The sequence below is a fragment of the Aricia agestis genome, chromosome 1, assembly GCF_905147365.1.
Source record: "Aricia agestis chromosome 1, ilAriAges1.1, whole genome shotgun sequence".
Classification (NCBI taxonomy): Eukaryota; Metazoa; Arthropoda; class Insecta; order Lepidoptera; family Lycaenidae; genus Aricia; species Aricia agestis.
In genome coordinates, this window is record NC_056406.1 from 19545735 (window position 1) to 19558027 (window position 12293).

Genomic DNA, 12293 nt, shown 5'->3' on the forward strand with positions numbered 1-12293 from the left:
TTGTATAAGCGTAGTCCATAAGTTTAGCTATCAAATGAGACCTTTTTTATCTTCATAGGATATTTACATGAGAAGTACTGGTCATCTTAGTGTGAAAGCCCGAGAAAAACTAAAATGGCTGCCATTTTACAACCGTGAGAGGGAGAAAAAATTTGAGAGCCAATTTGTCGATAAAATATTCCATAGATCATGACATTAAAGGATCGGAAACCGGTGTCGGGACACATTGTATATATTGGCATTGAAATATTATACCAGTTTGACCAATTTACTAGAAGTTTTTTAGATCTTCCCAGCAATTTAGACAGCACAACATATTTTATGTCCACTGTCATATTATATTTAATTCAAATTTTTAAACAAGCTTTGATCTAGTAGAGAAGGTAAAATTATAAAACCACTTACATGAATTATTATAAATATATTTCTTAAGATTTCCAAAAATTCTTAGTCTATTGCTCTATTCACAGAATTTAAATGTTTTAGTTTGTGGTCATCGAGCATCGGCCGAGCTTCATATGTACATATTGTCACTCCGTGCTTGTGGCCTGGGGTCCATTCACCTTTCAAACCAATGTAATATATTTTTGTAGTGTCTGCACCAAAATTACTAGGAAAATGTATTGTTAAATGAGACACTGATGAGAATGTCACAACCCTGAAACAAGTATATTATATTATATTATAAATAATTATAATTTGCATTATATTCTATATAATTATCAGCTTCTAACTTTTATTTATCACTAGACTAGCGACCTGACCCGGCTTCGCACGTGTATAAAATATATAGCCACTGAAAATAAAAACCGGCCAAGTGCGAGTTGGACTCGCCCATGAAGGGTTCCGCAGCAGCAATAAGGTTTATTTTTATGAAATTAAGAGGTTTTTGATTTATTTTTATATTTCAGTTGATTTAATGAAAGTTAAATTAAGGTTTACCATTTATGACGCATAAAAAAAACTACTGGCTAGATCTCGTTCGAACCAATTTTCGTTGGAAGTTTTTGTAGTAATGTACGTCATATTTTTTTTTCGACTTATCATGAGCCCTACTTTAGAAGTTACACATTTTACCACTTTGGAAGAGTCTCTCTCGCAAACTATTCAGGTTAGAAAAAAATTAAATTAGAAACGTCAATATGATTTTTGAAGACCTATCCATAGATACCCCACACGCATAGGTTAGATGAAAAAAAATTTTTTTTGTTTCAGTTGTATCTATGGGGACCCCTAAAATTTTTAACAATTTTTGTATCAAAATCTTAAAGCGGGTTACAGACTACATCTACTTACCAAGTTTCAATAGTTATAGCTCTTATAGTTTCGGAGAAAAGTGGCTGTGACATACGGACGGACAGACAGACAGACAGACAGACATGACGAATCTATAAGGGTTCCGTTTTTTGCCATTTGGCTACGGAACCCTAAAAATTATTAAAATCCATCCAGCAGTTTTGATTTATATTCACTACCTGTGGCCCGCATTGGTCAGTACCACGGACCACCGCAAAAGCTACGTTCGAAAATATTCATGTAAATCATTTGCTCTAAAGGGCCATATAGATCTATATTAAATCACCAATGTATTTAAAGTGTTTAATCGAATAAGGATTAATGCCGTATTGGTTAAAATCGCTTCGAAAATTACCCATTATTTGTCGTTAAAAGTAAATGACAAAAAACTGTTATTGTGGGATATCCATAAGAAATAGACATATACTATCACGGAGTTTTTTGTAGACCTTTTCAATGTGTACAATACTTGGTATAATATTTTGATAAATGTCGTAGGGTCCAGCCTGCGCTTGCAATGTAAGTAGAAAAAAATGTAATTATTTACGACATCACATTAGAAACCCCAACAATAACAGTATTTCTCCACTATTTAATGAATGTGATTCTATTTATAAACCTTCCTCTTGAATCATCAAAATCCGTTGTGTAGTTTTAAAGATTAGCACGTCGATCGTGGAAAAACGAGACACAATAGAATTTTTATTGTGTCTCGGTCACTGGTAGGGAATACAATCTTTGACCAAGATTGACTTCTCAAGATCTTGGCGTCATTTTTCTGAATCAAGATTGGACTCAGTTTTTATAAATTCAAGTTTTTTGAAACATAAAAATCGGCGTAGCGCAGACGACAGACTATCCGCGACGCACTTTTTAGTCCGTAGAAATATAACCTATGCAATTGCCAAATTATATGCAGTAGCGCATACAACGCGCAGCGCAGACGTGTGCGTTACTGCATATAGTTTGGCAATTGCATAGGTTCTATTTCCACGGACTAAAAAGTGCGTCACGGTTAGTCTGTCGTCTGCGCTTATCTGTCTACTATGGCTGCGTTCCAGTAGACGTTAATTTTGACCAAAACGCTCAAAACGAGAGATGAAAATTAGTACTTATTACGTATAATATTTTATAAGAAATCATTTGACCTTTCATTTAAAACAATTTCTTTTGTAATCAAAATATTTTATTACTAATATGTTTTATTTAATATATTTCAATTAAAATATTATTTGTAATGAAATAGTATGAAGTTTTTTTGGCTGCGTTCCAGATGACGTTAATTTTGAACAAAACGCTCAAAACGTCCCCTTCTGCCGTTCCATTTGACGACCGCGGTCGATTTGATCGCGGCTATGACGTCACTCATGACGTCATCATTTTCGCCCAAAACGACCCTCGAGTCTCGACGAAGATGGGTCAAAGTGAGCGTTCTAGTTTTTTTTTTAATTTTAACGTAACTATATCGCGAAAGCCATGTTCGGAAAGTTTTGGGGAGAGAGTAGAGACAAACCCTGCGTACCAGATGACGTTAGAAACGCTCACGCTCAAGACCGTAGTTTTTCCCGTTCCACTAGCATGTGAGCGTCGGTGATTGAACCGAACTTGGATATTACGATCCTTTTCTTCTAGTCGTAAATAAAAGTAATTTTATTGTTTATAGTTACATTTATTTTTCAAATAAAATACATAATATTATATTTGTTTCGTTTTTAGTATTACATTTTTTTACTTAAGTAATCATTTTTTTATAAATAATATAGTTAAACTTTTATTATATTTGAGTTTTCACATTGAATCATATTTTAATAACAAAACCACATACTTTGAATATTGCAATAGTCACAATATACATATATTATAAATGTTAGGTAACAATACCGCATAATGCTTAGTCAAGTACGGGTAAGTCAACAGGTATAGGAGAGATGAAAATTAGTATTAATTATTATATTTTATAAGAAATCATTTGACCTTACATTTAAAACAATTTATTTTCCAATCAAAATATTTCATTAAATGTTATTTAATTTATTTAAGTAATTAAAATATTATTTGTAATGAAATAATATAAAGTTTTTTGTCTCTACTCTCCTGACAACTTTCCGAACATGGCTTTCGCGATATAGTTACGTTAAAATTAAAAAAAAAAACTAGAACGCCCACTTTGACCCATCTTCGTCAAGGGTCGTTTAGAGCGAAAATGATGACGTCATGAGTGACGTCATAGCCGCGATCAAAACGACCCCGGTCGCCAAAGGGAACGGCAGAAGGGGACGTTTTAAGCGTTTTGTTCAAAATTAACGTCATCTGGAACGCAGCCAAAAAAACTTCATACTATTTCATTACAAATAATATTTTAATTGAAATATATTAAATAAAACATATTAGTAATAAAATATTTTGATTGCAAAAGAAATTGTTTTAAATGAAAGGTCAAATGATTTCTTATAAAATATTATACGTAATACTAATTTTCATCTCTCCAGGGAGGCAATTCTCAGGATGTAAGCTTTTTCACTCGTAAAATTATCTCACGAACTATTCATGTCTACTGGCAAGTTCGAATGATACGTAAAACTCGTATTCTGGGGACCAATAGAGTATCGAGGAGTTTCTGCCATTGACATTATTTTGCGTTCTTGCAGCATTAAAAAAACGCTACGATAAATTTTGCAACGTGCGAAGATATTTAAGTGTATTGTAGTAAATATAGCTTACGAAATAATTGATTTTATTACACCATTAGCTATCCCGACAAGTTGTTTTGCGGTTATTTTGCCATATGATTACGTAGTAAGTACTTATAATATCTCAAGTCTCAATGCACAATATAATATCATTATTTGTATATTTTAATAACTAAATCCTCGTAAATTGTTTCTTGAACTATTAATTTCTACGTTGGCAAGTTCGAATGAACCTTATAACTCGTATTCTGGGGACCAATCGAACAAATTACCAATTGACCTTTTTTTTTTTTTAATCTTTATTTAATGAGCTTATTCAATAATGAACATGCCACTCAGTAACAATTTCTTAAGACTAATTACAAAATCAGAAAACAACAAACAAAGAAATATTAATTAACAATAATTATTATGACCTCGATCCTTCAAAATAATTTTGACAACTTTTAAGAGATCATTAGCTACTTCTGTATTTGGCGAAGCCAGAATTGTGTTACAATAGCCCACATCATTAAGACGCGAATTAAAATAATGTTTTCTTGCAACTTCGTTCCGTGCACACTGTGATAGGACGTGATACACGTCCTCTTTAACCCCACACGTATGGCAGTTAGGCGATGAGACCTTCTTCATCATGTATCCGAAATTGTTGAGAGGAATATGACCTGATCTAAGTCTTAAAGTCAGGATGATATCGGTTCTACTGAGTCAGCAATCAATCCACGGAGACGGTTGTCGGGTGCGGCTGTATGGTTTTGTACCAGATACCCTTGTCTAACGACCTCTTATCGAAATATTCGCGCCATAATTCGTAGCATCTTAATTTAATAGCTCGAACAGAGAGAACGGAAATGTAAGTATGGTATGTATAAAAAAATATTATATTATGTTCTTTTTTTAAACTTTTCTCAAAACGCTCCTTATTCCGTTCCACTTGGGTTTATATCACTGACGTTACAATCTTGGACTATTTTGTAAAGATCGTAAACAGGATTTTGAAATTCAGGATTGATGGCTTTCAAGACTAAATCTTGGAAAATCACTCAAGATCTTGGTGGAATCTTGATCTTGCAAGATCAAGATTGCATTCCCTAGTCCCTAGACCGTATGGGGCTTGATGAATTAAAGGGAACAAATGGACATGAAGGAAAAAAGCGACATTGTTTTATAATATATGCTTATTATGACGACCGCAACTCCGTTGCGCCAAAAATCGCGCTGGTACCGTACATTTTGCCGGAATAAAAAGTATCCTATGTCCTTCCTCGGGACTCAAAATATCTCCATACCAAATTTCAGCTAAATGGTTTGGGCGTGACGAAGTAACAGACAGACAGACAGACACACTTTCGCATTTATAATATAAGTATGGATAATGTTTAAGCATAACTTACTTTGGTGTATACTCCAAGTTTCCTTCTGTATCCCTTTGCAGCTCAAACATCTGGTCAGGTTCCATTGAAACATCATCAAATGTCATATTTGGTTTGTTTTTAAACCTAAAATTTTTTTATTATTCCTTATTCCATCTGCCCTAGTAGACAAGTGGCAAGTGTTTATCGTAAACGCTACGAATAATAAAAACTAAGGAATCGTAACTCCCAAACTATTACCGTTTTAAATTTGGTTCCTTTTGATCTGTCATGTAACGTCAGCCTAGTACCGCTCAAGGTCACCTAAATATTGCAAATGTATTGAAATGTGTACCTAAGGTACACTTTTTTGACAAGTATTGTGGGGCATATTCTTTGACGGAGTTACTTTTCCTTAGTTTTTATTATTTGTAGCGTAAACGCCAACAAAATGTATGCGATTTGACATAAGTCATCGCTTCACTAGCGAATACTAATGTCAAATCCCAAACATTTTGTTGGCGTTTACAATAATTGCTTGCCACTTGTCTAGGCCCTCTGGTCTACCACTAGGCTAAAGCTACTACATAATTACATACTGTGTTATACAAAGCATTGTATAGCCCAGTATGTACTGTTTTAATTAATAAGTGGTATGAAGTTAGTTATTACTTATTACACTTACAATCTCATTTTTGATGGATGGGAGTCCGTGTCTTCAGATGCTATTCTAATACCTTTAAGTTTGACATTTCCTGTGAATGGTATATTAAAAAGTAATTCTTCATCAGCATCACTTTCGACAAACTGAAATTGAATTTTTTAATCCTTTAGTTTTAGTTTTTGATTAAAAGAAGTTTTATAGAATAACGAGATTAATAATCTTACATTACTTCTGTCCAATCTTTTATCCCAGGGCTTGAAAACTGTTTTGCCAGAACCATCTACACTCTCATTTAGGCACTGCAAATTATCTTTATCTATTTTTTCATACAGATTATACTGTAACCCAAGTTCATCAGCTGTGCTCCCATGATCACAATCATGTCCATGGCAATGACTATGAGGCATTGTAAAGTTATAAAGTAGGTACGTAGCTATTTCAAACAAGCGTTGTTATCGTTGACCCACCTTCAGCAACTAAAATAATATTATTTCTAGTAATAATTCCTAGAAGACTTTACAAAATATGAAATTATGTTTAGCACGCGTTTTCTCTATTATTTTAAATCATAGAGAAAATAAATATATTATACCGGATATTTGTAATTATTGAGAATTTTTAATTACATTCAATACGTACAGTAACAAAATTTTCCACGAAATTATATGAATTTCCAATTTTCCACTTTTCAATTACCTAGGTATATTTTTCTCCTTCTACTTCTTCAGGTCAACTGACAGTTTATTTTCTTTTTTTTTAATAAGATTTTATCATTTATGGCCTGGTAAAGCGCTTATTCCACTTGTCCTATTTAGAAGTCCTAGCTAGGATCCTACATAGGAGACTAATTAGTTCGCTTCTTATTCCACTTGTCCTAATTTAGTGACTAAATCAGTTGTCATTTTGATCAGACGTCTTCTTAATGGTTCCAGTTCTATCAAAGCAACAAAAAATTGGTTTTTTCATAGGCTTAGCTGTTGGCTCAATGAAAATAAAAATAAATAAAAGGCGAAAAATATGGTTGAAAGAATTTTTGCTCCACGTAAAATTATGAATTATGAACTTTCTGAACTACTTGGAACCAGCAGACTTAAGAAATTACCTACGAATGGATTCCAGATCTTATAACATAATATAAATTGACTGTAATACAGATTTAGCAGTTCCCACTACAGATAAAAGGACGAAACCATGTGGCAACACTGATTTAATCATTCAGGAGCCACATTTTTTTCCGATTTAGGAGGAAAAATTTAGTCAAGTGGAATAACATTTAGAAAGCTAGGATCCTAGCTTTCTAAATGTTATTCCACTTGACTAAATTTTTTAGGATCCTAGCTAGGACTTCCTAAATAGGATAAGTGGAATAAGCGCTTAAGTGGTAACTGGTAATTAAGTGGTAAGTGGTAACAAGACCTTTCATTAATAATGGAGGTCAGCCGCGGTATTAATTCCAATTTTTACCGTTATTTCTAGTATCGGGTAAATTTTCATACCGTTATCTATGCCCTTGAAGCAATAACGTTATGAATACCGGAATTTGAAGCCCTGGGTCAGCGCTCATGCCTTTGGTCCGTTATCTGGAGTCAGACCTTCGCTACATAGAGCAAAGTCCTTTAAGCCACTCTGACATTGGCAACTCACCGAGGCGGCCATTTTTAAAAGAAGAAGAAGAAGAAGTAGTCTGTACTCTTGTACTCTGTGGAATGTGATTTGTGAAAAAAAGCGCGGGAACTCGCAAAGGGCGGACGCGGTATTTTTTCGGAAAATTTTAAAATTATTTTTATATCTATAATTAGTTAATTAAATAGTGTAGTTTTAGTTTTAATTTTCTTAGTTTTTGTATATATTAATTTTATTTGGTAAGTTTTCATTTATATATCGTAGTTCATAAGAATATTATGGAGGAGCCCGACCCGGGGGGACCTGGTCCCCCCGTTGGTCATTATGTTACTATATCGAACGATTCGAGCATGGACACCGACACCTCATGCTCTGTAAATACCAGAAAACGTCCAGCGATTCCTAGGAAGCGTTGCAAGAAGTGCCAGAAAAAAATAAAAAAAGACCCGAAAAAGGCCAAGCCTGATATCAATTGCATGTGTCTTAGCGATACCGAAAACCACAATATTCCTAAACAAGACATTATCCTTGAAACTCAACCAAATGTGAATACAACTCAAAAATCCCAGGGCTTAGATTCACGGGTCGGTAGGATGCTGTATAAAGATACAGACTCCTCTCCGTATATTGTCCATATACAAAAGGTACCAAAGTCACCTAATGAAAACATAAACTTTCACCCTATAGTGTTTGGCCATTACTTGAAAACAAATAACATTAAAAATATTGTAGATGGTAGTATTAAGAAAATAGCCAGAAACCGATTATCTGTAGCCTTTTCTTCATATAATGAAGCCAATAGTTTTATAAGTAACCCTCAATTCAATTCAGAACAATTTAAATCTTTTATTCCATCATTTCAGGTGAGTAGAATAGGATTAGTTAGAGGCATACCTGCTGATTGGTCCGATGATGATGTTATAAATAATATTACTTTACCAATTGGATGTGGTGAAATACTAAAAATTAGGAGGTTAAAGAAAAAAACAATAGTGAATGGAACCGCTCAATTTAATAACACCGAATCTGTGGTAATAACATTTGACGGACAGACGCTACCAAAGAGAGTCTTCATGTGCTATAATGCACTTCCTGTAGATTTATATATATTCCCTACAATACAGTGCTTCAATTGCTGTAGATACGGACATGTCAAAAACCAATGTCGGTCAACACCTAGATGCTTTAGGTGTGGCCAAGGGCATGCTGGTGATAGTTGCTCAGTTGAAGAGGAGTCTATTTACTGTTGTATTTGCCACGGTTCGCACATTGCAACTGATAAAAAATGCCCAGAATTCCAACGCCAAAAATCAATTAAGGAGTCAATGGCTCACAATTGTCTATCCTACTCAGAAGCTTCTAAGTTACATCCTCCCATTTCAAAATTATATTCTGACGTGTTAATATCATCTACTTCTTCATCATCATCACCTGTAAATACACAAAAATCATTTTTCAACAACAATAATAATAAACAGAATTTGAATTTAATGCAACGGTCATATAAAAAAACTGTTTTCAAACAACCAAAATTGCCACAGAAACAACAAAATGGGTATGACAGACAAACACATAATAGCTTAATAAAAGATTATAATCCTCCATTAGGAGATAATGGATCTGCATATCCAGCTCCCGGTATTAACATGGATTCGATACAAGAAACAATTTTAGCATTAAACAAACTGATTACATCATTATCATCTTTATCACCGTCCAACGCTGCCATATTCACCACCGAATCACAAATTAATACCACTTCCAACAATGGACAACGTAGTCCAGTGGAATTGCCGCAGTGTGGTTAGTAAAAAACACGAAATTATTTTTTTAATTAATAAATACAAACCTATTGTTCTTTCCTTACAAGAGACATGGCTCAAGCCGGAATCACTTTTCAGGATTTCTGGCTACACTTGTCTCAGGGAAGACAGATCAGATGGGTATGGTGGTACAGCCATGCTCATCAAACACCATCAATCATTTCATCACATTCCTCTTCCATCACATCACTCTGATTTTTCAATCATTGCTGCATCTGTAAATAACATATGTTTTGTTTCACTGTATATACCTCATCCTTCATATTACATCTTCTCTGAAATAAAAAGTATTATTAGCCAATTACCACAACCAGTAGTAATTCTAGGAGACTTCAATGCACAGCATCAGTCATGGGGGAGTCACAAAGACAATCAATGGGGTTACGAAGTTTTAGATTTAATAGATTATAATAAACTGTGTATTCTCAATTCCGGCCAACCTACTCGACGCACTGCTCCTCATGAAGGATGTAGTGCACCAGATTTGTCAATATGTTCACCAAATCTATCATCTGTTTTTCATTGGAATGTGTTACAGTCAAGTCATGGAAGTGATCACTTTCCTATAATTCTATCATTTCCAGGTAAAGATAAAAGTAAATCGAATCAGTCTGAATCAATAAAGTATCATATTAACAATAATTCTAACTGGGATAAATTTCAAACTTCACTCAGGAATCAGTTATCTTTTCTTCCTGAAATATCATCAGAAAATGAGTCACTATGTGCTGAGGCTTTGACTGCAGCATTTATAAAAGCTGCTGATGAATCATTTCCAAAAAAAAATACTTCACGTCATCATACACCATCTCCACCTTGGTGGGATCAAGAATGCACAGTTGCCATTAAGAATAGGAAAGAGATTGAAAAACAATATAATACAAATCCAAACATAGCCAACTATCAGCTATATCTTGATTGCGTTAAGGATACTAAGAAATTATTCAGGAAAAAGAAGTTACTTAGTTGGAGAAATTTTTGCTTATCATTAAATCCAGGTATTCATCCTACTATAGTATGGAAAAACATAAGACGGTATAGATCTGCATTCACTACCCCATCTCATCCTATATCTGACTCTTTAGCTTCTGAGTTTCTAGATAATTTAGCTCCTCCCACTATTTCTATTGAACCTCCTCCTCCTTTACAAAATGTAAATTTTGAAGACCTAAATTCGCTTTTTACAATAGAAGAGTTAAAAGGGGTAGTACAAAACTTAAAAGATTCTTCTCCCGGTTTAGATGGCATTCCATATTCTTTCTTTCAACATGCTGATGAGGAAATTTTACAATACTACCTCAAGTTAATAAACCAAATTTTAATAACTGGTAATTTACCCACTTCATGGAGAAAACAAAAAGTTATTCCAGTACCAAAACCCAACAAACCCCCATCTTTGGCTACATCATATCGACCCATTGTTCTATCCTCTGTTTTATTAAAGATTGCGGAACATTTAGCGAAAAACAGACTAGAATGGTTTGTAGAAAAACATAACCTCCTTTCGAATACACAGTTTGGATTCCGCAAAGGTAGAGGTACCATAGATAATATTGCCATATTAACCACAGATATACGCACAGCATTCACAGAAAATAAATCTGTTGTTGCATCTTTTTTGGATATAAATTCTGCATATGATAATATTATTATAAGTATCCTAAAGGAAAAGCTAATTCAATTTGGTTTGCCTTTAATTTTAGTAAATTTCATTATTAATATTTTAATAGAAAGAATAATAATTTTAAATAACTCTTTGGAAACTAGAACTGTTCGAAAAGGCATTCCTCAGGGGTCAGTCTTAAGTCCACTACTTTACGATATATACACATCCGACTTAGAAAATTGTCTAGATTTAAGTATCATAAAATTACTTCAATATGCAGATGACAAGGCTATTTATGTAATCAATAGTTCGATAAATATTGCATGTAGAGATCTTATTAGCGCTTTGAAACAGTTAAAATCTTGGATGGACAAGCATGGCTTAGACTTGTCCATCAATAAAAGTTCCGTCGTCTTATTTACCCGTATGCGTATGCCTCCTCCTATTACTATTATTTATGATGGAGTGCCAATTCCCGTTAAAGACAAAGTCAAATTTTTAGGGCTATATTTAGATGGAAAATTAAATGGCAACGCACACATCGATTACATCTGTTCCAAATGTGAGCGGCTTCTAAATATGTTAAGGTGTTTATCTGGTGTCTGGTGGGGATCACATCCATTTACTATGAAATTAATTTATAATGCAATAATTAGGAGTGTCCTAGATTATGGCACTTTTCTTTTGGAGCCGTGTAGCGTAACTGGTCTACAAAAAATGGACAAAATACAAGCGAAAGCCTTGCGTATAATCTGCGGAGCTATGAGATCATCTCCAATAAACGCACTTCAGTTGGAATGTTGCGAACCTCCTCTTCAACTCCGTCGACAATATCTGGCGGATAAATATTTTGTTCGTTGTTATCAATTTAAAAATCATCCCTTAATTCCAAAACTTAGAACTTTATTTCAACTGTGTCATAGTAATAATAAATACTGGCATCATAAATCTCATCCCTTACTTCTTACTAGTTATCGTAAATTCTTAGTAATTGACGCCCCCACTTTTCGTTCTCAAACTTTTCCATTATTTGATTCAGTATATGAAGCTCTAACGCTTGTGCCAGATATTAGACTTGACATTGGCATTCAAAAAACAGATACATATTTTGCTAACAATATATTTAAGTACATCACGAATAACAATTGGCAGGGTTACCACCACATGTATACAGATGCATCTAAGGATACTACAGATAGTTGTGTTGGAGTTGGTGTCTACCATTTACAATATAATATT

General features: G+C 34.0%; 1 protein-coding gene across 3 annotated transcripts; it reads right to left on the bottom strand.

Annotated features, from left to right (window-relative positions):
* Positions 1-408: 408 nt before the first annotated feature.
* On the bottom strand, positions 409-6713 carry LOC121725553 (PITH domain-containing protein CG6153). Of its 3 annotated transcripts, none has more exons than XM_042112578.1 (5): positions 6699-6713; positions 6227-6478; positions 6024-6145; positions 5381-5485; positions 409-658 (listed from the first exon to the last, which is right to left on the bottom strand). In XM_042112578.1, exons 2-5 carry the CDS (start codon positions 6407-6409, stop codon positions 448-450), a joined length of 621 nt encoding a protein of 206 aa, XP_041968512.1. In that variant the 5' UTR covers positions 6410-6478; positions 6699-6713; the 3' UTR covers positions 409-447. The 3 variants fall into 3 exon arrangements, with proteins under 3 accessions (XP_041968512.1, XP_041968499.1, XP_041968505.1); XM_042112565.1 differs by lacking the exon at positions 6699-6713 and adding an exon at positions 6629-6698; XM_042112571.1 differs by lacking the exon at positions 6699-6713 and adding an exon at positions 6595-6632.
* Between the last annotated feature and the right edge of the window lie 5580 nt (positions 6714-12293).

Coding starts and splice junctions, on each gene's coding strand:
- LOC121725553 (XM_042112578.1), bottom strand. CDS start 6,409: ATGCCTCATAGTCATTGCCATGGACATGATTGTGATCATGGGAGCACA. Junction 5,486..6,023: donor CATCCATCAAAAATGAGATT/GTAAGTGTAATA, acceptor AAAAAATTTTAG/GTTTAAAAACAAACCAAATA. Junction 659..5,380: donor AACTTGGAGTATACACCAAA/GTAAGTTATGCT, acceptor TACTTGTTTCAG/GGTTGTGACATTCTCATCAG.